The sequence below is a fragment of the Crinia signifera genome, chromosome 7, assembly GCF_055691185.1.
Source record: "Crinia signifera chromosome 7, ASM5569118v1, whole genome shotgun sequence".
Lineage (NCBI taxonomy): Eukaryota > Metazoa > Chordata > Amphibia > Anura > Myobatrachidae > Crinia > Crinia signifera.
In genome coordinates this window covers 161,985,499-162,011,450 of record NC_139223.1, presented here as the reverse complement: position 1 = coordinate 162,011,450, position 25,952 = coordinate 161,985,499, and the positions used below count along the sequence as shown (strand labels likewise).

Genomic DNA, 25,952 nt, shown 5'->3' with positions numbered 1-25,952 from the left:
CAGGCCGCTTCTCTGGAGCATGTACCAGTGATGTCACCGGGTTTATGTTATTTACAGCACACACACAGCATGTTCAGGTGTACGCAGGGAGGCCAAAACCAACAACCTGCGGCTTCTATGAAACATTAGGAAGTGCTGTATGTGGGACAGGGTCTCCTCCCGTGTCCTCTGTGTTGTGTCTGGGCCTTGTGACAAACGTGTTATTTCCAGGCACCTACGTCAGGACCACAGCGTCACTGCACTTGTGTTCAGCCCGACCCTGTCTCGGGAATGTACACATATCTCATCTCTGGCTGCTGTATTTAAACCTACAGAACTGGATGCTTACAGTTTGTCATTGGATGATACAGGGCATGTAGAGGTAACTCTTGATTCCAGCTGTAGGGGCATTTTAAGTCCCAGCATGCACTGCTCAGCTCTGGACAGGCTCAGAGGATTGGACTAGATAGTAGAGGGTTCTCTGACTCTGATCGTACAGAACCTACTGCAGCAGTCTGGATGGGATCGATGAATGAATTAATGTGTGAAAGCAGCATTGTTATCAGGCAGATAAGTCAGCCAAGGTCCCTGCAATAGACAAATAAGGGGAACGCAGCTTGTACTAGGTGAATGGGATTGTGTGGGAGATACCAGTCATATATATCTATATCTATCTCCTCTCATCCTGTGCATGTTTTATGACTTCCCCTGTCTGCTGAACATGCAGGGTGATTTTGGCTATATAGCCGCATGTTCCCGATATCCAGTGTGTACACTCAGTATCGTTTGACCAGCAGCACAGCGGATATAGATAACTATACTGGCAGTGCCCACAGTCGTTTAGTGTGTACCTGGGTTAACAGAAAATAATATAAAAGGAAATCTAGTCTAGAAACTAGTGCCATCTATGCTTGTCCACGTGCCATTAGTCACACAGAGTTCCTGTACGGTGACAATAAACGATGCCCGTGCCTCCTGGCCTCTAATCACTGCGTATCTCCTACTCCTTTCCTGCCCTGTCCTGATGTACACAGATATAGGCCGGTAACAGTGTGTGACTAGTGGCACGTGGACAAGCCTAGATCGCAGTGTTCCTGTACGGTGACAATAACTGATGGGTACACTACCCGTTCCTCCTGGCCTCTAATCACTGCGTATCTCCTACTCCTATCCCGCCCTGTCCTGATGTACGCAGATATAGCCCGGTAACAGTGTGTGACTAGTGGCACGTGGACAAGGCTAGATCGCAGTGTTACTGTACAGTGACTATAACGCAGGCCTGATGGGTCCTGGCCTCTAATCACTGCGTATCTCCTACTCCTATCCCGCCCTGTCCTGATGTACGCAGATATAGCCCGGTAACAGTGTGTGACTAGTGGCACGTGGACAAGGCTAGATCGCAGTGTTACTGTACAGTGACAATAACGCAGGCCTGATGGGTCCTGGCCTCTAATCACTGCTTATCTCCTACTCACACCCCACTCCTGGCACACACAGATAATAGTATCTTATAAGGTTTTCTCTCTCAAAATTCTGCGTGGTTTTGCCATTTAACAGTAACAGTCTTCTCATAGTCCATTCATCTTTAATTAAGAATAACTTTGTTCCTACTTCATCACTAACGAGGGGCACTTACTAAATGGGGCTGATGTTTTTCCCTGCAGTCTCACAAATTTTTGGTTTTCCTGTCCTGAGTTCTGCGTCACAATATGTTCAACCCTATAAAAGTTTAGCATCTATTAAACATTGTACCATGTGTGGTCTCTCCTTGTGTCTGACTGATATGTCCAAGGTCCGTGTCTGATTAGCCATTTCGGGGGAAATTTACTAAAGGAAATTTGTAAAAAATAGGTGTATTTGTATTCAGAAATACACTTATTTCTGACATTTACTATCCCGAAAATATGGCAATTCGTATTCGTATTGATAGCACATCAATACAAATACGAATTGACGTAATTTCGGGATAGTAAATGTCAAAAATAAGTGTATTTCTGAATAAAAATACACCTATTTTTTTACAAATTTCCTTTAGTAAATTTCTCATGTCGAAGGTACCGCGTCCTGTTCACACTATGGAGGAGGCAGTGCTTGGAGACAGAATCAGCGTCCACTCCAAGCCCCTCCCTCCCCTCCACATCTCTACACCCGCCTCTTCTACATTTAGCACCACCCGAATCCTATCATCCCCCTGGTACCTGATGTGTCCAAAGGAGGTGCCGGGTTATCGAAGTTCAACCTGTTTATATATTTATGCGTTACCGCTAATGGCGTCATTGAGGGGTCTCGGCGCTTGTTGCAGCTCACACGCTGTTACATTGGTGCCTGTGCGGCAGATAGTTCCTGGATAACAGGCCGGCCTCTCACCCTGCCCTTGTGTATTTGTACAGTGTTGGAGTCAGCCCATGGACTATGGCTGCCCTATTTCCAGACCAGTAGATAAAGCCAAGTCTGTGTCCTCTTGTTCTGAGAATTGAACAAGTTTCTGGTTAAAGTGACAATAACATTTCTAATAATCAGCAACTCTCAGATTTACAATGATATGTTTAAAGAGATACTGTTGCTATTAATACACCAGCAATGTGAGATCCTTAGCGCTCTGCAAGTAGGGGGAGAAGGTAGGTGACCTTACTATCAGTCTTATATATGTATTCCTTCCCCACTCCTCCCCTTTATGTTCATATTATACGGCCACACAATATCTGGGCTCCTCCCCTGGGGAGGAGACATTTCCCCCAACCTGGTCCTGGCTACGGCTGATTACCTGTGTGTCTGACCCTGTTACCTGGTCCTGGCTACGGCTGATTACCTGCGTGTCTGACCCTGTTACCTGGTCCTGGCTGCGGCTGATTACCTGCGTGTCTGACCCGGTTACCTGGTCCTGGCTGCGGCTGATTACCTGCGTGTCTGACCCTGTTACCTGGTCCTGGCTGCGGCTGATTACCTGCGTGTCTGACCCTGTTCCCTGGTCCTGGCTGCGGCTGATTACCTGCGTGTCTGACCCTGTTACCTGGTCCTGGCTGCGGCTGATTACCTGCATGTCTGACCCTGTTACCTGGTCCAGGCTGCGGCTGATTACCTGCGTGTCTGACCCTGTTACCTGGTCCTGGCTGCGGCTGATTACCTGCGTGTCTGACCCTGTTCCCTGGTCCTGGCTGCGGCTGATTACCTGCGTGTCTGACCCTGTTACCTGGTCCTGGCTGCGGCGGATTACCTGCGTGTCTGACCCTGTTACCTGGTCCTGGCTGCGGCTGATTACCTGAGTGTCTGACCCTGTTCCCTGGTCCTGGCTGCGGCTGATTACCTGCGTGTCTGACCCTGTTCCCTGGTCCTGGCTACGGCTGATTACCTGCGTGTCTGACCCTGTTACCTGGTCCTGGCTGCGGCTGATTACCTGCGTGTCTGACCCTGTTCCCTGGTCCTGGCTGCGGCTGATTACCTGCGTGTCTGACCCTGTTCCCTGGTCCTGGCTGCGGCTGATTACCTGCGTGTCTGACCCTGTTACCTGGTCCTGGCTGCGGCTGATTACCTGAGTGTCTGACCCTGTTCCCTGGTCCTGGCTGCGGCTGATTACCTGCGTGTCTGACCCTGTTCCCTGGTCCTGGCTGCGGCTGATTACCTGCGTGTCTGACCCTGTTACCTGGTCCTGGCTGCGGCTGATTACCTGCGTGTCTGACCCTGTTCCCTGGTCCTGGCTGCGGCTTATTACCTGCGTGTCTGACCCTGTTACCTGGTCCTGGCTGCGGCTGATTACCTGCTTGTCTGACCCTGTTACCTGGTCCTGGCTGCGGCTGATATGTTGACATAGACACAGAAAAACGTGAAAAACCTTTTGAGTGTCGACCATGTCCATGTTGTCCTTAAGCTTGTGTCGACATTCTGTCAATGTCTAACTATGGTATGTTGACCATTTGTAGGTGTTGACCTAGTCTCTCTCAACCATAAGTGATTGACCTAGTGACTGTGGCCGTAGACATTGTTGCCCCTCTATACCAGCTATATAGGGATATAAGATACGGACGGCGCTCAGTTATATCCCGAACTCTATAGAAGAGGGGAAAGATAGAAGTAAATAATTGCGAATATCCAGAGAGCACCATACGATTAGGAATAATAAAAATACATACAATATATAACTATACCATTGATGCAGACTTATAAATAGACAATATAAAGAGTATACACTCCTTGATGAATAATTTCAGCTGCTGATTTTCCTGATCATTAACAGTTTAAAGAACTCTCCTTGTGCAATAAATAGGAATATTTTAGATTGATATCTCCCTGTGTTTGCGATCATGAAATATCGATTTGTTGGAAGACAAGCAAAGGACGTGGGTCTCCCCTGCACCCCACACATGGACACATTATCAGCACATTGCTCCCTGGATGCTGTGAGTCCAGCTATGCCATGTGAACCACAAATTGTAGGGTGAGGACCCGGAGAGACACAAATAACACAACGGTCATCGGTTACAGGAGGCTGAGCCCTCTGAGTGTTACTGGAGGACAGGGAAAGGCGGCTCCCAGTGCCACAGTCCACATGCTGGGGTACAGGGAAAGGCGGCTCCCAGTGCCACAATCCACATGCTGGGGTACAGGGAAAGGCGGCTCCCAGTGCCACAATCCACATGCTGGGGTACAGGGAAAGACGACTCCCAGTGCCACAATCCACATGCTGGGGGACAGGGAAAGGCGGCTCCCAGTGCCACAGTCCACATGCTGGGGTACAGGGAAAGGCGGCTCCCAGTGCCACAATCCACATGCTGGGGTACAGGGAAAGGCGGCTCCCAGTGCCACAATCCACATGCTGGGGTACAGGGAAAGGCGGCTCCCAGTGCCACAATCCACATGCTGGGGTACAGGGAAAGGCGGCTCCCAGTGCCACAATCCACATGCTGGGGTACAGGGAAAGGCGGCTCCCAGTGCCACAATCCACATGCTGGGGGACAGGGAAAGGCGGCTCCCAGTGCCACAGTCCACATGCTGGGGTACAGGGAAAGGCGGCTCCCAGTGCCACAATCCACATGCTGGGGGACAGGGAAAGGCGGCTCCCAGTGCCACAATCCACATGCTGGGGGACAGGGAAAGGCGGCTCCCAGTGCCACAGTCCACATGCTGGGGGACAGGGAAAGGCGGCTCCCAGTGCCACAGTCCACATGCTGGGGGACAGGGAAAGGCGGCTCCCAGTGCCGCAATCCACATGCTGGGGTACAGGGAAAGGCGGCTCCCAGTGCCACAATCCACATGCTGGGGGACAGGGAAAGGCGGCTCCCAGTGCCGCAATCCACATGCTGGGGGACAGGGAAAGGCGGCTCCCAGTGCCACAATCCACATGCTGGGGGACAGGGAAAGGCGGCTCTCAGTGCCACAGTCCACATGCTGGGGGACAGGGAAAGGCGGCTCCCAGTGCCACAGTCCACATGCTGGGGGACAGGGAAAGGCGGCTTCCAGTGCCACAACCCTCATGCTGGGGGACAGGGAAACATCCCGGAGCCACCCGGGTTGACCAGGTTGCAACCCTGCAATAACCCGAGTTTTAAAGGCAATGTGAAAGGGCATTTGTCTGCATGACTTGGCAACTACCTTGTGCGCTTCCCTTGTTCTGGGGATTATTCTGTATGGGTCGCTAATGATAACATTTGCAAATCAATCAGTTATTGAAATTCGCATTACGATTGTGCATGAGAGTGAAATTAGCGATTGAAAAATGTGAAGGTTAGCAATTGCAATGCAACCGCAGATAGAATGACCAAAAGCCGGCGATTTGGGGGCTGAAACACAGCGTTCTCTGGGTGTATCTGACCACTTCCAGCCCGTCTCAGCTGCAGATTAGTGGCAGCCTCAGATCTGGTCACATTTGCTCAGACAGCAATGACTCTCCGATGTTCCGGAATATGCGAATGGATCTGCAAATACGCAGCGATCTGCCATGCACTCACAAATTTGCAGCGGAGGGCACTTTTAGCAAAGAGCATGTACAATACAATTATCTGTCTCACCTCTTCCCCCTTCTCTCTCCTAGCGGCTCAGAATGAGGAACGCACCTGCGCCTTCAAGGATCCCATCCAACAGGACCATGGAGTGAGTGAAAGCCAGATATCCCCAGAGAACGGCACTGTGCAGTGTTCCAAGGGCAGCACCTGCTTTGGACTATGGGAAAAGACCAGAGATGGGGAAATCAATCTGGTCAAACAAGGTTAGTAATATATGGCCTACAATGAGCTGTAATGCCCCCTCTGCGTCCGCGTCCTGCCACGTACATTACTATGCTGCATGCCTGGTTGTGCACAGAGAGCCGAGCCACTCAGCTGCATGTCTGCCGCAGCCTGAACTCTCACGGGACGGCTCTATGCCTCTTATATGGACTGAATACCAAATGTACTATTACAGCTAGCTGTGGCCTATTGTCTGGCGAGTGCCAGGCCAAAGCCTAGAACCTACCGGATCCCAACTGCCGTGTTGTGGCTTTGTTTAAAAATGACAGGCGCTAATTGGTTGGTACTTTATCTCTCTCCATGGGTTAGTACATAGACCCCTTTATCTCTTTCCACATTAAATATCGCTACAAGCTTTGATAATTCTGCCCCAAAATCAGCTATGGGACTAGAGAAATGTGTAGTGCATTGTAGTGTGATGGAGCACATGCAGGATTTTTCTGGGTGTTCCGTTACCACCCCCAGTTTTCTTTTTTTAAATTACCAAAACCACACCCCCGTTGCAGCAAAATGCCACAATTTGCGTGTCTACCGGGAGGGGGCGTCTCAAATGACAATTCTAATGAAACTCATTGCATTGGCTCTGCCCCTTTCCCATTTGTAATAAAAGCAATTATCTCGTTCGTATGGGGGGCTTCTGGGTAATCCGTGTACCCAGTTCCCTGTGTGCACTACTGTATATGGAATGTTTGTTACTCCTGCACTGGGGTCGCCCTGTCCAGCGCGGCAGCACATAGATACCGAGGTGTAGAAATGTATTACAATGGGTTTGATGAGAAGATTGTTTGTGACATTAACGAGAAGAAGTCACGTGGGAATTATTCTGCCCTCGGCAAAAAGCTTTTTATAGTGTTAATTGAGCAAAAGTATAATTTCATCCTGCGTGCCCACCAGGGCTATCCTGAGTTCAACTTACTGTACAATTATCCCGTTGATCAAGGTGGTGTAATAAAACCATCTAAGAAGATCATTTCATTCTGCGCATCCCATATATTGCGGATGATACAGGATGACAGGAAGGACACATGCAAGATTTATTCACTAGTCTTGTCGGGCCACATGTGCTAAGCCATGGAGAGTAACAAACCACCAGCCAATCAGCTCTTATCTGTCATTTTTTAAACCCAGCCTGTGACTTGACAGTTAGGAGCTGATTGGCTGGTGCTTTATCACTCTCCATTTTATCACTTTTCAAGCGTTATACACCTGGCCCATTGTGAGAGGCTGGGTTACCAGCTGCCACCATGGGAGGAATTCAATGGGGTATGAGGTTTAGCAAGTTAAAAAAACGTTTCCAATTTTGGACTACCGCGTGTGTATGCGCTCTCGCGATATCTGATGGTCTAAGTGGTTACTGGTGGTTTCCCCTCTATAACATCGCTGGGGACGAGGCTGCTGGGAGTTGTATTCAGTTGATGCTGCTGATTGGACTTGTCACACCCGGAGAGGTTGGGTTTAGCCTCGTAAAGCAGCCAATCACGACCAAAGTAATCAGTAACGTCCCGCTTCATCGCTGACACGGGTTACGTTTTGCTAATATCAGCCACCTCCAGGAGGTGCTCGCTGAAATGCCGGTGTCGGCAGCCAATCGTGTCTGCGCGGAGCTACAATTGAATCTCTCCTTGTTTCACCATCTGCTGACTGCTGCTGGGAAAACAATTAAATTCCCCCGTTTTGAACTCTGCTGCCCATTGTAGTTTCCTATTCCCATAGTTTAAGGTTGTGGTGCTTCCAGTTTTATAATAATGCCCAAGAATAATCTCCAGTACGCATGCACATTTATTAGCTAATCGCTCAATTTGAAAATTCCACACTGAATTAGGCCCATAGGTTGTTGGCTCCTGAGGGACAAATGTGTGTGGCTGAAAGTTCTCTGTGTGATAACCTGAAGGCGTCTCCGTTCTGCGCAGCTTTGGTTGTGGATGAGCACATTAGTATAGATTGAAGTAACCCAACGTGCCGTGTTGGGAGCAATGCAAGTGTTTGGTTGTGTATTGTATGTTGCGGTCTTGGCACCTAGGCGAATGGCTGCCTGGGTATCTTCATCATGACCTGGCACCACCCTGAGCCCCACGTGTTACCACCACTGTCCTACTGTATGGGGGCTTTAGTGGTTGTGTTTTCATCTCTGTATTCTGTCTATATTATGTCTGCTGTCTGCGCTATCGGTGACTGTATGCCCATCTGTTTCAGGTTGCTGGTCGTATATTGGTGACCCACGGGATTGCCACCATGAGGAATGCGTGGTCACCACCAACCCACCTCTCATACAAAATGGGACTTATCGCTTTTGTTGCTGCAGCACGGACATGTGCAATGTCAACTTCACGGAGAACTTCACTCCGCCAGACCCTACGGACACAACACCCTTCGGTGAGTACCAGCCCAAACAAGGGGCGGTGCGGGAGTTTTATACGGACTATGGAGTACTGGAAATTATTATCACATTCATTTTATTTGATTTTATAAAAGGACAGAAATGTTATTTCTCTGATATAATTGTCTTATTCCGGGTACAATTCTAACGTTTTCGATACGGTTTGCTAATTTGGAGGATATTGGGTGGACGTCAGTGACTAGAGAACAGTGTTTTGTGGGGTAATATAGATTTGTACACCTAGGTTCCGCAGCCCAGGGTTTTAGATGCAATATCATGTGGCAATAACCTGCATGGTGCCCACTGTAAGATATGGCGATGGGTATATTGGTAACATTGCCGCTTCTTGTCTATCGGAACCCTGCCTGGTCCATCAGCCAATAGCTGCATTGTATCATATTCAGATGGGATTGCTCTGTAGGTTATATCCTAGGAACGCCTTCCCTTACACTATGTGATATAATATGTGTGCTTATACATACATACAGTATACACCTTATGTTGTTGTGCATTTTACATGGTCTGGAATACGCCTGGGTGCAATAAGCACATTTGCAGCAGCATGTTCTATAGTTAACAAAACCTTAAAAGCAATTATCGATTCGTTCTCGGGTAGTTTGTTAGGCCTACATACCTGGCAGCTGTAACATACATCCTCAATGCCAGCTGTCTGTCATTTCCAGCCACTGTTCCAGCTTATAGAGCTGTGTTCCGGGAAGCGCCCCCGTGCCTTTCAGTATCGCCCAGCAGCAGCATGCGCCTTTCAGTATCGCCCAGCAGCAGCATGCGCCTTTCAGTATCGCCCAGCAGCAGCATGCGCCTTTCAGTATTGCCCAGCAGCAGCATGCGCCTTTCAGTATCGCCCAGCAGCAGCATGCGCCTTTCAGTATTGCCCAGCAGCAGCATGCGCCTTTCAGTATCGCCCAGCAGCAGCATGCGCCTTTCAGTATTGCCCAGCAGCAGCATGCGCCTTTCAGTATCGCCCAACAGCAGCATGCGCCTATCAGGATCGCCCAGCAGCAGCATGCGCCTATCAGGATCGCCCAGCAGCAGCATGCGCCTATCAGGATCGCCCAGCAGCAGCATGCGCCTATCAGGATCGCCCAACAGCAGCATGCGCCTATCAGGATCGCCCAGCAGCAGCAGCATGCGCCTATCAGGATCGCCCAGCAGCAGCATGCGCCTATCAGGATCGCCCAGCAGCAGCATGCGCCTATCAGGATCGCCCAGCAGCAGCATGCGCCTATCAGGATCGCCCAGCAGCAGCATGCGCCTATCAGGATCGCCCAGCAGCAGCATGCGCCTATCAGGATCGCCCCGCAGCAGCATGCGCCTTTCAGTATCGCCCAGCAGCAGCATGCGCCTTTCAGTATCGCCCAGGATTATTTCAGGATGCGCCTATCAGGATCGCACAGCAGCAGCATGCGCCTATCAGGATCGCCCAGCAGCAGCATGCGCCTATCAGGATCGCCCAGCAGCAGCATGCGCCTATCAGGATCGCCCAACAGCAGCATGCGCCTATCAGGATCGCCCAGCAGCAGCATGCGCCTATCAGGATCGCCCAGAAGCAGCATGCGCCTATCAGTATCGCCCAGAAGCAGCATGCGCCTATCAGTATCGCCCAGAAGCAGCATGCGCCTATCAGTATCGCCCAGCAGCAGCATGCGCCTTTCAGTATCGCCCAGCAGCAGCATGCGCCTTTCAGTATCGCCCCGCAGCAGCATGCGCCTTTCAGTATCGCCCAGCAGCAGCATGCGCCTTTCAGTATCGCCCAGCAGCAGCATGCGCCTTTCAGTATCGCCCAGCAGCAGCATGCGCCTTTCAGTATCGCCCAGCAGCAGCATGCGCCTTTCAGTATCGCCCAGCAGCAGCATGCGCCTTTCAGTATCGCCCAGCAGCAGCATGCGCCTTTCAGTATCGCCCAGCAGCAGCATGCGCCTTTCAGTATCGCCCAGCAGCAGCATGCGCCTTTCAGTATCGCCCAGCAGCAGCATACGCCTTTCAGTATCGCCCAGCAGCAGCATGCGCCTTTCAGTATCGCCCAGCAGCAGCATGCGCCTTTCAGTATCGCCCCGCAGCAGCATGCGCCTTTCAGTATCGCCCAGCAGCAGCATGCGCCTTTCAGTATCGCCCAGCAGCAGCATGCGCCTTTCAGTATCGCCCAGCAGCAGCATGCGCCTTTCAGTATCGCCCAGCAGCAGCATGCGCCTTTCAGTATCGCCCAGCAGCAGCATGCGCCTTTCAGTATCGCCCAGCAGCAGCATGCGCCTTTCAGTATCGCCCAGCAGCAGCATGCGCCTTTCAGTATCGCCCCGCAGCAGCATGCGCCTTTCCTGCTATCCTCACAAAAATATGCAAATCATTCACTTCTTATGTAGCCCATATTTCTGTTCCTCAGAAATTGTCAGGGTTTTTGATTATATTAGGTAAAGAACATTTATTGAGAGAGAGAGATGTCACCAGCCCATCAAAATGGCAGAAAATGTAACAGTAATGTCAGCACTGGCGGCTGGATGCGCCAAAATGGAGAAACGCTTGAATTTGCTCATCCAGGCACCATCTAGTGGCTGCCGGCACTCAAAACACTTGAATTCCCCTCATGGAGGTGAGGAGCACATCTGTAAAATAGTGCACCCCACCCCAAAAAAAAAAAATTGGAACTGTGTGACTATCACCATCAGAACATTGCGACTTTGATTTCCTCAGCGGCTGCAAGGTACACACAGGGGGCTGAAGTAAATCTCTACAACTACTGTGTGGGGGGTCCTATCCTGCTGACCCGGGCAACCATGATTGACAGTTCGGCAGACACTGGAGGAGGGTACAGAGATGCAGATGTCCCTCTGTGATTGGCAGCTGCTAGATTTTTGTCCCTGGCAAGGCACTCGCAGCCTGATTACAGGTGGGGGGCGTACCAGGGTGATGCACCAGCATTACTTGGGTGTGCCCACAAAACCGGTGGGCGAGTCCATAGAAATGCTGGGAGTGCCCAGACAAACGTAGGCATTCTATTGCTTGCTGGGGCGGGTCCATAACATTGGTGCCCGCCCCGAACTTGCTTAAATTAGTGCAGCGGCCGAGGGACTCTTTGGTCGCTGCGAGCGCCGGGGAGAGGAGGAAAGATCATTCGATGATACCCGTACACATCTGTTTGCAGCCCTGCACTGGGGCTCGGCCAGTGGGAGGGGGGGGGGGAAGGGGGTAGGGGGGTATGCGTTCGCCTAGGCGGCTGTCAGCAGAACTATGGGGATACCCTGCACCACGTTTATTGCAGCATCAGGTTATAATCCATTAGGGAACATTGAAAATGAGAATAAATTGTAAGAAGGAGACATCGTAATGACATCATAGGTTACAAACATGAATAATTCACTGCTTCCTGTCTGGTCCTAACCACATCCAGCAACGTCCTCCCTACAGTCAGGACTGTTACATTCTGGGAGCACTTCGTGTATTACACATCTGTGTGCACTAAAGTATATAGGTGTCTGCAGCACACAGAAAGTTCTGAGTGTATCTATGGTAACTACTGGTGTCATTGCTGGTACCCTATTGTCCTGTGATAATTGCAGCCTGGACCCCCCTTCCTGGTGGGGACAAAGTGCAGCAAACTGTCCCCATAATCCCAGTACACTGCCAGTCTGCCATATAGAATGTATCCTTCTAGCCCCGCGTGTTGGCTTATGACATCATTATTACAGCGCAGCAGCTCGGTGTGCCATATAGATTGTATCCTTCTAGCCCCGCGTGTTGGCTTATGACATCATTATTACAGTGCAGCAGCTCACTGTGCCATATAGAATGTATCCTTCTAGCCCCGCGTGTTGGCTTATGACATCATTATTACAGCGCAGCAGCTCGGTGTGCCATATAGATTGTATCCTTCTAGCCCCGCGTGTTGGCTTATGACATCATTATTACAGCGCAGCAGCTCGGTGTGCCATATAGATTGTATCCTTCTAGCCCCGCGTGTCGGCTTATGACATCATTATTACAGCGCAGCAGCTCGGTGTGATCAGTGATGTGGTGGTGGAGTTCTGTCACCTACTCTTGTGTGTACAAGACCTGCGCTCAGCTGCTACAGTAACAGTGTCAGCAGTGTGGCTGATGGAGCAAGCTGTTTCCTGGAGGAGGGAGGGGGTAGTAGTGTGTGGGGGCTGGATGTTTATGAGCACTGGAGCCTGGATGTGGAAGCCTGGAGGCAGGCTGTCTGTCTACTCCGTGTCAGGGGAGAGAGATAATCTCTCCTGTTACAGCGCTGGGCATGTGTGTGGCAGGGAAGGGGTTAATCCTCTGACAATCACATGTTGTGCCCTGTGAGAGCCTCACGCAGGGAAATTATGGGTGACTGGAATGTTGTGGGGATCACATATAACCCAACACTACAGATACCTGACACATGTACATGGAGAACCAGAGTGTGGGTCACTGTCCTGGCGTTTATTTATTTATTAAAGTATAGTTGAACATTCACATCAGTCCCTGCCCCAGTGGAGCTTACAATCTATATTACCTACCACATATACATGCACACACAGACATTCTAGGGTTAATTTTGTTGGGAGCCAGTTAACCTACCTGTATATTTTTGGATTGTGGGAGGAAACCGGAGTACCCGGAGAATCTAACCCATGACCTCAGTGCTGTGAGTCAGTAATGCTAACCATTACACCATCCGTACTGCCCCGTATATATAACACATGGTGGGGATAGAACCCATGACATCAGCGCTGTGAGGCAGTAATGCTAACCATTACACCGTCTGTGCTGCCCCACGTGCTTAGTGCAGGGCAATACTCCGTGGGCAGATGTATAGTAACCACTGGTGAAATAGATGCCTGTCTCCCCTATAGAGTGTAAGATCTCATCCTAACCCATCACTCTATGCTCCTCGCTCACTGTCTCCTCTGTGTCACCCCTGTCTGTCCCTCCCCTATAGAGTTTAAGCTCTCGCCCTAACCCACCTCTCTATGCTCCTCACTCACTGTCTCCTCTGTGTCTACCCTGTCTGTCTGTGTGTCCCCTATAGAGTGTAAGCTCTCATCCTAACCCATCGCTCTTTGCTCCTCGCTCACTGTCTCCTGTGTCACCCCTGTCTGTCTGTCTGTCCCTCCCCTATAGAGTGTAAGCTGTCATCCTAACCCACCGCTCTATGCTCCTCGCTCACTGTCTCCTCTGTGTCACCCCTATCTGTCTGTCCCTCCCCTATAGAGTGTAAGCTGTCACCCTAACCCACCGCTCTATGCTCCTCGCTCACTGTCTCCTCTGTTTCACCCCTGTCTGTTCCTCCCTTATAGGGTGTAAGCTCTCACCCTAACCCACCGCTCTATGCTCCTCGCTTACTGTCTCCTCTGTGTCTCCCCTGTCTGTCTGTCCCTCCCCTATAGAGTGTAAGCTCTCACCCTAACCCACCGATCTATACTCCTCACTCACTGTCTCCTCTGTGTCACCCCTGTCTGTCCCTCCCTTATAGGGTGTAAGCTCTCACCCTAACCCACCGCTCTATGCTCCTTGCTCACTGTCTCCTCTGTGTCACCCCTGTCTGTCCCTCCCCTATAGAGTGTAAGCTCTCATCCTCACCCACCGCTCTATGCTCCTCACTCACTGTCTCCTCTGTGTCACCCCTGTCTGTCTGTCCCTCCCCTATAGAGTGTAAGCTCTCATTCTAACCCACCGCTCTATGCTCCTCGCTCACTGTCCCCTCTGTGTCACCCCTGTCTGTCTGTCCCTCCCCTATAGAGTGTAAGCTCTCACCCTAACCCACCGCTCTATGCTCCTCGCTCACTGTCTCCTCTGTGTCTACCCTGTCTGTCTGTGTGTCCCCTATAGAGTGTAAGCTCTCATCCTAACCCACCGCTCTATGCTCCTTGCTCACTGTCACCCCTGTCTGTCTGTCCCTCCCCTATAGAGTGTAAGCTCTCATTCTAACCCACCGCTCTATGCTCCTCGCTCACTGTCTCCTCTGTGTCACCCCTGTCTGTCTGTCCCTCCCCTATAGAGTGTAAGCTCTCACCCTAACCCACCGCTCTATGCTCCTTGCTCACTGTCACCCCTGTCTGTCTGTCCCTCCCCTATAGAGTGTAAGCTCTCATTCTAACCCACCGCTCTATGCTCCTCTCTCACTGTCTCCTCTGTGTCTACCCTGTCTGTCTGTCTGTGTGTCCCCTATAGAGTGTAAGCTCTCATCCTAACCCACTGCTCTATGCTCCTCGCTCACTGTCTCCTCTGTGTCACCCCTGTCTGTCCATCCCCTATAGAGTGTAAGCTCTCATCCTAACCCATCACTCTATGCTCCTCGCTCACTGTCTCCTCTGTGTCACCCCTGTCTGTCCCTCCCCTATAGAGTGTAAGCTGTCACCCTAACCCACCGCTCTATGCTCCTCACTCACTGTCTCCTCTGTGTCACCCCTGTCTGTCGGTCCCTCCCCTATAGAGTGTAAGCTCTCATCCTAACCCACCGCTCTTTGCTCCTCGCTCACTGTCTCCTCTGTGTCACCCCTGTCTGTCTGTCCGTCCCCTATAGAGTGTAAGCTCTCACCCTAACCCACCGCTCTATGCTCCTCGCTCACTGTCTCCTCTGTGTCTCCCCTGTCTGTCTGTCCCTCCCCTATAGAGTGTAAGCTCTCACCCTAACCCACCGCTCTATACTCCTCGCTCACTGTCTCCTCTGTGTCACCCCTGTCTGTCCCTCCCCTATAGAGTGTAAGCTCTCGCCCTAACCCACCGCTCTATGCTCCTCACTCACTGTCTCCTCTGTGTCTCCCCTGTCTGTCCCTCCCCTGTAGAGTGTAAGCTGTCATCCTAACCCACCTCTCTATGCTCCTCGCTCACTGTGTCCTCTGTGTCACCCCTGTCTGTCTGTCCCTCCCCTATAGAGTGTAAGCTCTCATCCTCACCCACCGCTCTATGCTCCTCGCTCACTGTCTCCTCTGTGTCACCCCTGTCTGTCTGTCCCTCCCCTATAGAGTGTAAGCTCTCATTCTAACCCACCGCTCTATGCTCCTCGCTCACTGTCCCCTCTGTGTCACCCCTGTCTGTCTGTCCCTCCCCCATAGAGTGTAAGCTCTCACCCTAACCCACCGCTCTATGCTCCTCGCTCACTGTCTCCTCTGTGTCTACTCTGTCTGTCTGTGTGTCCCCTATAGAGTGTAAGCTCTCACCCTAACCCACCGATCTATACTCCTCACTCACTGTCTCCTCTGTCACCCCTGTCTGTCCCTCCCCTATAGAGTGTAAGCTCTCATCCTATCCCACCGCTCTATGCTCATTGCTCACTGTCTCCTCTGTGTCACCCCTGTCTGTCCCTCCCCTGTAGAGTGTAAGCTGTCATCCTAACCCACCTCTCTATGCTCCTCGCTCACTGTGTCCTCTGTGTCACCCCTGTCTGTCTGTCCCTCCCCTATAGAGTGTAAGCTCTCATCCTCACCCACCGCTCTATGCTCCTCGCTCACTGTGTCCTCTGTGTCACCCCTGTCTGTCTGTCCCTCCCCTATAGAGTGTAAGCTGTCACCCTTACCCACCGCTCTATGCTCCTCGCTCACTGTCTCCTCTGTGTCACCCCTGTCTGTCCCTCCCCTGTAGAGTGTAAGCTCTCATCCTCACCCACCGCTCTATGCTCCTCGCTCACTGTCTCCTCTGTGTCTACCCTGTCTGTCTGTGTGTCCCCTATAGAGTGTAAGCTCTCATCCTAACCCACCGCTCTATGCTCCTTGCTCACTGTCACCCCTGTCTGTCTGTCCCTCCCCTATAGAGTGTAAGCTCTCACCCTAACCCACCGCTCTATGCTCCTCGCTCACTGTCTCCTCTGTGTCTACCCTGTCTGTCTGTCCCTCCCCTATAGAGTGTAAGCTCTCATCCTAACCCACCGCTCTTTGCTCCTCGCTCACTGTCTCCTGTGTCACCCCTGTCTGTCTGTCCCTCCCCTATAGAGTGTAAGCTGTCATCCTAACCCACCGCTCTATGCTCCTCGCTCACTGTCTCCTCTGTGTCACCCCTGTCTGTTCCTCCCTTATAGAGTGTAAGCTCTCACCCTAACCCACCGCTCTATGCTCCTCGCTCACTGTCTCCTCTGTGTCTCCCCTGTCTGTCTGTCCCTCCCCTATAGAGTGTAAGCTCTCATCCTCACCCACCGCTCTATGCTCCTCGCTCACTGTCTCCTCTGTGTCACCCCTGTCTGTCTGTCCCTCCCCTGTAGAGTGTAAGCTGTCTCCCTAACCCACCGCTCTATGCTCCTCGCTCACTGTCTCCTCTGTTTCACCCCTGTCTGTCTGTCCCTCCCCTATAGAGTGTAAGCTCTCATTCTAACCCACCGCTCTATGCTCCTCGCTCACTGTCCCCTCTGTGTCACCCCTGTCTGTCTGTCCCCTATACAGTGTAAGCTGTCACCCTAACCCACCGCTCTATGCTCCTCGCTCACTGTCTCCTCTGTTTCACCCCTGTCTGTCCCTCCCTTATAGAGTGTAAGCTCTCACCCTAACCCACCGCTCTATGCTCCTCACTCACTGTCTCCTCTGTGTCACCCCTGTCTGTCTGTCCCTCCCCTATAGAGTGTAAGCTCTCATTCTAACCCACCGCTCTATGCTCCTCGCTCACTGTCCCCTCTGTGTCACCCCTGTCTGTCTGTCCCCTATACAGTGTAAGCTGTCACCCTAACCCACCGCTCTATGCTCCTCGCTCACTGTCTCCTCTGTGTCTCCCCTTTCTGTCTGTCCCTCCCCTATAGAGTGTAAGCTCTCACCCTAACCCACCGCTCTATGCTCCTCGCTCACTGTCTCCTCTGTGTCTCCCCTTTCTGTCTGTCCCTCCCCTATAGAGTGTAAACTCTCACCCTAACCCACCGATCTATGCTCCTCACTCACTGTCTCCTCTGTGTCACCCCTGTCTGTCCATCCCCTGTAGAGTGTAAGCTGTCATCCTAACCCACCGCTCTATGCTCCTCACTCACTGTCTCCTCTGTGTCACCCCTGTCTGTCTGTCCCTCCCCTATAGAGTGTAAGCTCTCACCCTAACCCACCGCTCTATGCTCCTCGCTCACTGTCTCCTCTGTGTCTCCCCTGTCTGTCTGTCCCTCCCCTATAGAGTGTAAGCTCTCATCCTCACCCACCGCTCTATGCTCCTCGCTCACTGTCTCCTCTGTGTCACCCCTGTCTGTCTGTCCCTCCCCTGTAGAGTGTAAGCTGTCTCCCTAACCCACCGCTCTATGCTCCTCGCTCACTGTCTCCTCTGTTTCACCCCTGTCTGTCTGTCCCTCCCCTATAGAGTGTAAGCTCTCATTCTAACCCACCGCTCTATGCTCCTCGCTCACTGTCCCCTCTGTGTCACCCCTGTCTGTCTGTCCCCTATAGAGTGTAAGCTGTCACCCTAACCCACCGCTCTATGCTCCTCACTCACTGTCTCCTCTGTGTCACCCCTGTCTGTCCCTCCCCTGTAGAGTGTAAGCTCTCATCCTCACCCACCGCTCTATGCTCCTCACTCACTGTCTCCTCTGTGTCACCCCTGTCTGTCCATCCCCTGTAGAGTGTAAGCTGTCATCCTAACCCACCGCTCTATGCTCCTCACTCACTGTCTCCTCTGTGTCACCCCTGTCTGTCTGTCCCTCCCCTATAGAGTGTAAGCTCTCACCCTAACCCACCGCTCTATGCTCCTCGCTCACTGTCTCCTCTGTGTCACCCCTGTCTGTCTGTCCCTCCCCTGTAGAGTGTAAGCTCTCATCCTCACCTACCGCTCTATGCTCCTCGCTCACGGTCTCCTCTGTGTCACCCCTGTCTGTCTGTCCCTCCCCTATAGAGTGTAAGCTCTCACCCTAACCCACCACTCTATGCTCCTTGCTCACTGTCACCCCTGTCTGTCTGTCCCTCCCCTATAGAGTGTAAGCTCTCATTCTAACCCACCGCTCTATGCTCCTCTCTCACTGTCTCCTCTGTGTCTACCCTGTCTGTCTGTCTGTGTGTCCCCTATAGAGTGTAAGCTCTCATCCTAACCCACCGCTCTATGCTCCTCGCTCACTGTCTCCTCTGTGTCACCCCTGTCTGTCCATCCCCTATAGAGTGTAAGCTCTCATCCTAACCCATCACTCTATGCTCCTCGCTCACTGTCTCCTCTGTGTCACCCCTGTCTGTCCCTCCCCTATAGAGTGTAAGCTCTCATCCTAACCCACCGCTCTTTGCTCCTCGCTCACTGTCTCCTGTGTCACCCCTGTCTGTCTGTCCCTCCCCTATAGAGTTTAAGCTGTCACCCTAACCCACCGCTCTATGCTCCTCGCTCACTGTCTCCTCTGTGTCACCCCTGTCTGTCTGTCCGTCCCTCCCTTATAGAGTGTAAGCTCTCACCCTAACCCACCGCTCTATGCTCCTCGCTCACTGTCTCCTCTGTGTCTCCCCTGTCTGTCTGTCCCTCCCCTATAGAGTGTAAGCTCTCACCCTAACCCACCGCTCTATACTCCTCGCTCACTGTCTCCTCTGTGTCACCCCTGTCTGTCCCTCCCTTATAGAGTGTAATCTCTCATCCTAACCCACCGCTCTATGCTCCTTGCTCACTGTCTCCTCTGTGTCACCCCTGTCTGTCCCTCCCCTATAGAGTGTAAGCTCTCGCCCTAACCCACCGCTCTATGCTCCTCACTCACTGTCTCCTCTGTGTCACCCCTGTCTGTCCCTCCCCTGTAGAGTGTAAGCTCTCATCCTCACCCACCGCTCTATGCTCCTCACTCACTGTCTCCTCTGTGTCACCCCTGTCTGTCTGTCCCTCCCCTATAGAGTGTAAGCTCTCATTCTAACCCACCGCTCTATGCTCCTCGCTCACTGTCCCCTCTGTGTCACCCCTGTCTGTCTGTCCCTCCCCCATAGAGTGTAAGCTCTCACCCTAACCCACCGCTCTATGCTCCTCGCTCACTGTCTCCTCTGTGTCTACCCTGTCTGTCTGTGTGTCCCCTATAGAGTGTAAGCTCTCACCCTAACCCACCGATCTATACTCCTCACTCACTGTCTCCTCTGTGTCACCCCTGTCTGTCCCTCCCCTATAGAGTGTAAGCTCTCATCCTATCCCACCGCTCTATGCTCATTGCTCACTGTCTCCTCTGTGTCACCCCTGTCTGTCCCTCCCCTGTAGAGTGTAAGCTGTCATCCTAACCCACCTCTCTATGCTCCTCGCTCACTGTGTCCTCTGTGTCACCCCTGTCTGTCTGTCCCTCCCCTATAGAGTGTAAGCTGTCACCCTTACCCACCGCTCTATGCTCCTCGCTCACTGTCTCCTCTGTGTCACCCCTGTCTGTCCCTCCCCTGTAGAGTGTAAGCTCTCATCCTCACCCACCGCTCTATGCTCCTCGCTCACTGTCTCCTCTGTGTCTACCCTGTCTGTCTGTGTGTCCCCTATAGAGTGTAAGCTCTCATCCTAACCCACCGCTCTATGCTCCTTGCTCACTGTCACCCCTGTCTGTCTGTCCCTCCCCTATAGAGTGTAAGCTCTCATTCTAACCCACCGCTCTATGCTCCTCGCTCACTGTCTCCTCTGTGTCACCCCTGTCTGTCTGTCCCTCCCCTATAGAGTGTAAGCTCTCACCCTAACCCACCGCTCTATGCTCCTCGCTCACTGTCTCCTCTGTGTCTACCCTGTCTGTCTGTCCCTCCCCTATAGAGTGTAAGCTCTCATCCTAACCCACCGCTCTTTGCTCCTCGCTCACTGTCTCCTGTGTCACCCCTGTCTGTCTGTCCCTCCCCTATAGAGTGTAAGCTCTCATCCTAACCCACCGCTCTTTGCTCTTCGCTCACTGTCTCCTGTGTCACCCCTGTCTGTCTGTCCCTCCCCTATAGAGTGTAAGCTGTCACCCTAACCCACCGCTCTATGCTCCTCGCTCACTGTCTCCTCTGTGTCACCCCTGTCTGTCTGTCCGTCCCTCCCCTATAGAGTGTAAGCTCTCATCCTAACCCACCGCTCTTTGCTCCTCGCTCACTGTCTCCTGTGTCACCCCTGTCTGTCTGTCCCTCCCCTATAGAGTGTAAGCTGTCACCCTAACCCACCGCTCTATGCTCCTCGCTCACTGTCTCCTCTGTGTCACCCCTGTCTGTCTGTCCGTCCCTCCCTTATAGAGTGTAAGCTCTCACCCTAACCCACCGCTCTATGCTCCTCGCTCACTGTCTCCTCTGTGTCTCACCTGTCTGTCTGTCCCTCCCCTATAGAGTGTAAGCTCTCACCCTAACCCACCGCTCTATACTCCTCGCTCACTGTCTCCTCTGTGTCACCCCTGTCTGTCCCTCCCTTATAGAGTGTAATCTCTCATCCTAACCCACCGCTCTATGCTCCTTGCTCACTGTCTCCTCTGTGTCACCCCTGTCTGTCCCTCCCCTATAGAGTGTAAGCTCTCGCCCTAACCCACCGCTCTATGCTCCTCACTCACTGTCTCCTCTGTGTCACCCCTGTCTGTCCCTCCCCTGTAGAGTGTAAGCTCTCATCCTCACCCACCGCTCTATGCTCCTCACTCACTGTCTCCTCGGTGTCACCCCTGTCTGTCTGTCCCTCCCCTATAGAGTGTAAGCTCTCATTCTAACCCACCGCTCTATGCTCCTCGCTCACTGTCCCCTCTGTGTCACCCCTGTCTGTCTGTCCCTCCCCCATAGAGTGTAAGCTCTCACCCTAACCCACCGCTCTATGCTCCTCGCTCACTGTCTCCTCTGTGTCTACCCTGTCTGTCTGTGTGTCCCCTATAGAGTGTAAGCTCTCACCCTAACCCACCGATCTATACTCCTCACTCACTGTCTCCTCTGTGTCACCCCTGTCTGTCCCTCCCCTATAGAGTGTAAGCTCTCATCCTATCCCACCGCTCTATGCTCATTGCTCACTGTCTCCTCTGTGTCACCCCTGTCTGTCCCTCCCCTGTAGAGTGTAAGCTGTCATCCTAACCCACCTCTCTATGCTCCTCGCTCACTGTGTCCTCTGTGTCACCCCTGTCTGTCTGTCCCTCCCCTATAGAGTGTAAGCTGTCACCCTTACCCACCGCTCTATGCTCCTCGCTCACTGTCTCCTCTGTGTCACCCCTGTCTGTCCCTCCCCTGTAGAGTGTAAGCTCTCATCCTCACCCACCGCTCTATGCTCCTCGCTCACTGTCTCCTCTGTGTCTACCCTGTCTGTCTGTGTGTCCCCTATAGAGTGTAAGCTCTCATCCTAACCCACCGCTCTATGCTCCTTGCTCACTGTCACCCCTGTCTGTCTGTCCCTCCCCTATAGAGTGTAAGCTCTCATTCTAACCCACCGCTCTATGCTCCTCGCTCACTGTCTCCTCTGTGTCACCCCTGTCTGTCTGTCCCTCCCCTATAGAGTGTAAGCTCTCACCCTAACCCACCGCTCTATGCTCCTCGCTCACTGTCTCCTCTGTGTCTACCCTGTCTGTCTGTCCCTCCCCTATAGAGTGTAAGCTCTCATCCTAACCCACCGCTCTTTGCTCCTCGCTCACTGTCTCCTGTGTCACCCCTGTCTGTCTGTCCCTCCCCTATAGAGTGTAAGCTCTCATCCTAACCCACCGCTCTTTGCTCCTCACTCACTGTCTCCTCTGTGTCACCCCTGTCTGTCCATCCCCTATAGAGTGTAAGCTGTCATCCTAACCCACCGCTCTATGCTCCTCGCTCACTGTCTCCTGTGTCACCCCTGTCTGTCTGTCCCTCCCCTGTAGAGTGTAATCTGTCACCCTAACCCACCGCTCTATGCTCCTCGCTCACTGTCTCCTCTGTTTCACCCCTGTCTGTTCCTCCCTTATAGAGTGTAAGCTCTCACCCTAACCCACCGCTCTATGCTCCTCGCTCACTGTCTCCTCTGTGTCTCCCCTGTCTGTCTGTCCCTCCCCTATAGAGTGTAAGCTCTCATCCTCACCCACCGCTCTATGCTCCTCGCTCACTGTCTCCTCTGTGTCACGCCTGTCTGTCTGTCCCTCCCCTGTAGAGTGTAAGCTGTCTCCCTAACCCACCGCTCTATGCTCCTCGCTCACTGTCTCCTCTGTTTCACCCCTGTCTGTCTGTCCCTCCCCTATAGAGTGTAAGCTCTCATTCTAACCCACCGCTCTATGCTCCTCGCTCACTGTCCCCTCTGTGTCACCCCTGTCTGTCTGTCCCCTATACAGTGTAAGCTGTCACCCTAACCCACCGCTCTATGCTCCTCGCTCACTGTCTCCTCTGTTTCACCCCTGTCTGTCCCTCCCTTATAGAGTGTAAGCTCTCACCCTAACCCACCGCTCTATGCTCCTCGCTCACTGTCTCCTCTGTGTCTTCCCTTTCTGTCTGTCCCTCCCCTATAGAGTGTAAGCTCTCACCCTAACCCACCGCTCTATGCTCCTCGCTCACTGTCTCCTCTGTGTCTCCCCTTTCTGTCTGTCCCTCCCCTATAGAGTGTAAACTCTCACCCTAACCCACCGATCTATGCTCCTCACTCACTGTCTCCTCTGTGTCACCCCTGTCTGTCCATCCCCTGTAGAGTGTAAGCTGTCATCCTAACCCACCGCTCTATGCTCCTCACTCACTGTCTCCTCTGTGTCACCCCTGTCTGTCTGTCCCTCCCCTATAGAGTGTAAGCTCTCACCCTAACCCACCGCTCTATGCTCCTCGCTCACTGTCTCCTCTGTGTCACCCCTGTCTGTCTGTCCCTCCCCTGTAGAGTGTAAGCTCTCATCCTCACCTACCGCTCTATGCTCCTCGCTCACGGTCTCCTCTGTGTCACCCCTGTCTGTCCCTCCCCATAGAGTGTAAGCTCTCATCCTAATCCACCGCTCTTTGCTCCTCGATCACTGTCTCCTGTGTCACCCCTGTCTGTCCCTCCCCTATAGAGTGTAAGCTGTCATCCTAACCCACCGCTCAATGCTTCTCGCTCACTGTCTCCTCTGTGTCACCCCTGTCTGTCCCTCCCCTATAGAGTGTCAGCTCTCATCCTCACCCACCGCTCTATGCTCCTCGCTCACTGTCTCCTCCGTGTCACCCCTGTCTGTCTGTCCCTCCCCTATAGAGTGTAAGCTGTCATCCTAACCCACCGCTCTATGCTCCTCGCTCACTGTCTCCTCTGTCACCCCTGTCTGTCTGTCCCTCCCCTATAGAGTGTAAGCTGTCACCCTTACCCACCGCTCTATGCTCCTCACTCACTGTCTCCTCTGTGTGTCACCCCTGTCTGTCCCTCCCCATAGAGTGTAAGCTCTCATCCTAACCCACCGCTCTATGCTCCTCACTCACTGTCTCCTCTGTGTCACCCCTGTCTGTCCCTCCCCTATAGAGTGTAAGCTCTCATCCTAAACCCCCGCTCTATGCTCCTCGCTCACTGTCTCCTCTGTGTCACCCCTGTCTGTCCCTCCCCTATAGAGTGTAAGCTCTCACCCTAACCCACCGCTCTATACTCCTCGCTCACTGTCTCCTCTGTGTCACCCCTGTCTGTCTGTCCCTCCCCTATAGAGTGTAAGCTGTCATCCTAACACACCGCTCTATGCTCCTCGCTCACTGTCTCCTCTGTCACCCCTGTCTGTCTGTCCCTCCCCTATAGAGTGTAAGCTGTCATCCTAACCCACCGCTCTATGCTCCTCGCTCACTGTCTCCTCTGTGTCTCCCCTGTCTGTCTGTCCCTCCCCTATAGAGTGTAAGCTCTCACCCTAACCCACCGATCTATACTCCTCACTCACTGTCTCCTCTGTGTCACCCCTGTCTGTCCCTCCCTTATAGAGTGTAAGCTCTCATCCTCACCCACCGCTCTATGCTCCTCGCTCACTGTCTCCTCTGTGTCACCCCTGTCTGTCTGTCCCTCCCCTATAGAGTGTAAGCTCTCATCCTAACCCACCGCTCTATACTCCTCACTCACTGTCTCCTCTGTGTCACCCCTGTCTGTCTGTCCCCTATACAGTGTAAGCTCTCATCCTAACCCACCGCTCTATGCTCCTTGCTCACTGTCTCCTCTGTGTCACCCCTGTCTGTCTGTCCCTCCCCTGTAGAGTGTAAGCTCTCATCCTCACCCACCGCTCTATGCTCCTTGCTCACTGTCTCCTCTGTCACCCCTGTCTGTCTGTCCCTCCCCTGTAGAGTGTAAGCTCTCGCCCTAACCCACCGCTCTATGCTCCTCACTCACTGTCTCCTCTGTGTCACCCCTGTCTGTCTGTCCCTCCCCTATAGAGTGTAAGCTGTCACCCTAACCCACCGCTCTATGCTCCTCACTCACTGTCTCCTCTGTGTCACCCCTGTCTGTCTGTCCCTCCCCTATAGAGTGTAAGCTGTCATCCTAACCCACCGCTCTATGCTCCTCGCTCACTGTCACCCCTGTCTCTCTGGGGCGCTGTGCCGCACACCAGCACACAGCTTCTGCACTGCTATAATGCATGATGAGTAATTCTGCTACATAAGTACAATGTAGATGACTCCAGAACATCATGTGTCTTCCCATCTGCCCCCCACCCCCAGGCCACAGAGGTCACCCAGAGCCCCCTTTCTCTTCAGCAGCAGAATAACCAGCATGATGGTGATTAATGTGATGCTGTGCCTCTGCGGTCTTATACCAGGAGATGTGTTCCTGCTGGATGACTGTAATGTGAGCTCTGCTCTCTAGACCAATTAAACACACACCATGTAATTACATCATTAGTCAAATAAAGCAGAGGCCAGCTTTACTAAGCATTGACTAATAAACTCCCATTACAGCTGTATATCCTGTCCTGGCTCTCAGAAGCCCCTGTGCCCCTTCCCTGCAGCTATATATCCTGTCCTGGCTCTCAGCAGCCCCTGTGCCCCTTCCCTGCAGCTATATATCCTGTCCTGGCTCTCAGCAGCCCCTGTGCCCCTTCCATGCAGCTGTATACCCTGTCCTGGCTCTCAGCAGCCCCTGTGCCCCTTCCCTGCAGCTGTATATCCCGTCCTGGCTCTCAGCAGCTCCTGTGCCCCTTCCCTGCAACTGTATATCCAGTCCTGGCTCTAAGCAGCCCCTGTGCCCCTTCCCTGCAGCTGTATATCCCGTCCTGGCTCTCAGCAGCCCCTGTGCCCCTTCCCTGCAGCTGTATACCCTGTCCTGGCTCTCAGCAGCCCCTGTGCCCCTACCCTGCAGCTGTATATCCTGTCCTGGCTCTCAGCAGCCCCCTGTGCCCCTACCCTGCAGCTGTATATCCCGTCCTGGCTCTCAGCAGCCCCTGTGCCCCTTCCCTGCAGCTGTATATCCCGTCCTGGCTCTCAGCAGCCCCTGTGCCCCTTCCATGCAGCTGTATACCCTGTCTTGGCTCTCAGCAGCCCCTGTGCCCCTTCCCTGCAACTGTATATCCAGTCCTGGCTCTCAGCAGCCCCTGTGCCCCTTCCCTGCAGCTATATATCCTGTCCTGGCTCTCAGCATCCCCTGTGCCCCTTCCCTGCAGCTATATATCCTGTCCTGGCTCTCAGCAGCCCCTG

At 52.8% G+C, this 25,952-nt stretch overlaps 1 protein-coding gene across 2 annotated transcripts in view; it reads left to right on the top strand.

The window, feature by feature from the left end:
* Positions 1 to 25,952, top strand: part of BMPR2 (bone morphogenetic protein receptor type 2) — a 111,809-nt gene that overhangs the window by 41,527 nt on the left and 44,330 nt on the right. Inside the window, exons 1-3 of one of the 2 annotated variants that reach the window (XM_083154174.1) lie at positions 3,850 to 3,877; positions 6,005 to 6,178; positions 8,391 to 8,570. In XM_083154174.1, coding sequence (XP_083010300.1) covers positions 3,865 to 3,877; positions 6,005 to 6,178; positions 8,391 to 8,570 — 367 coding nt within the window. In that variant the 5' untranslated portion in view covers positions 3,850 to 3,864. Of the gene's footprint in view, positions 1 to 3,849; positions 3,878 to 6,004; positions 6,179 to 8,390; positions 8,571 to 25,952 lie in introns of those variants that run through there. The other variant, XM_083154173.1, reaches the window with a different exon arrangement.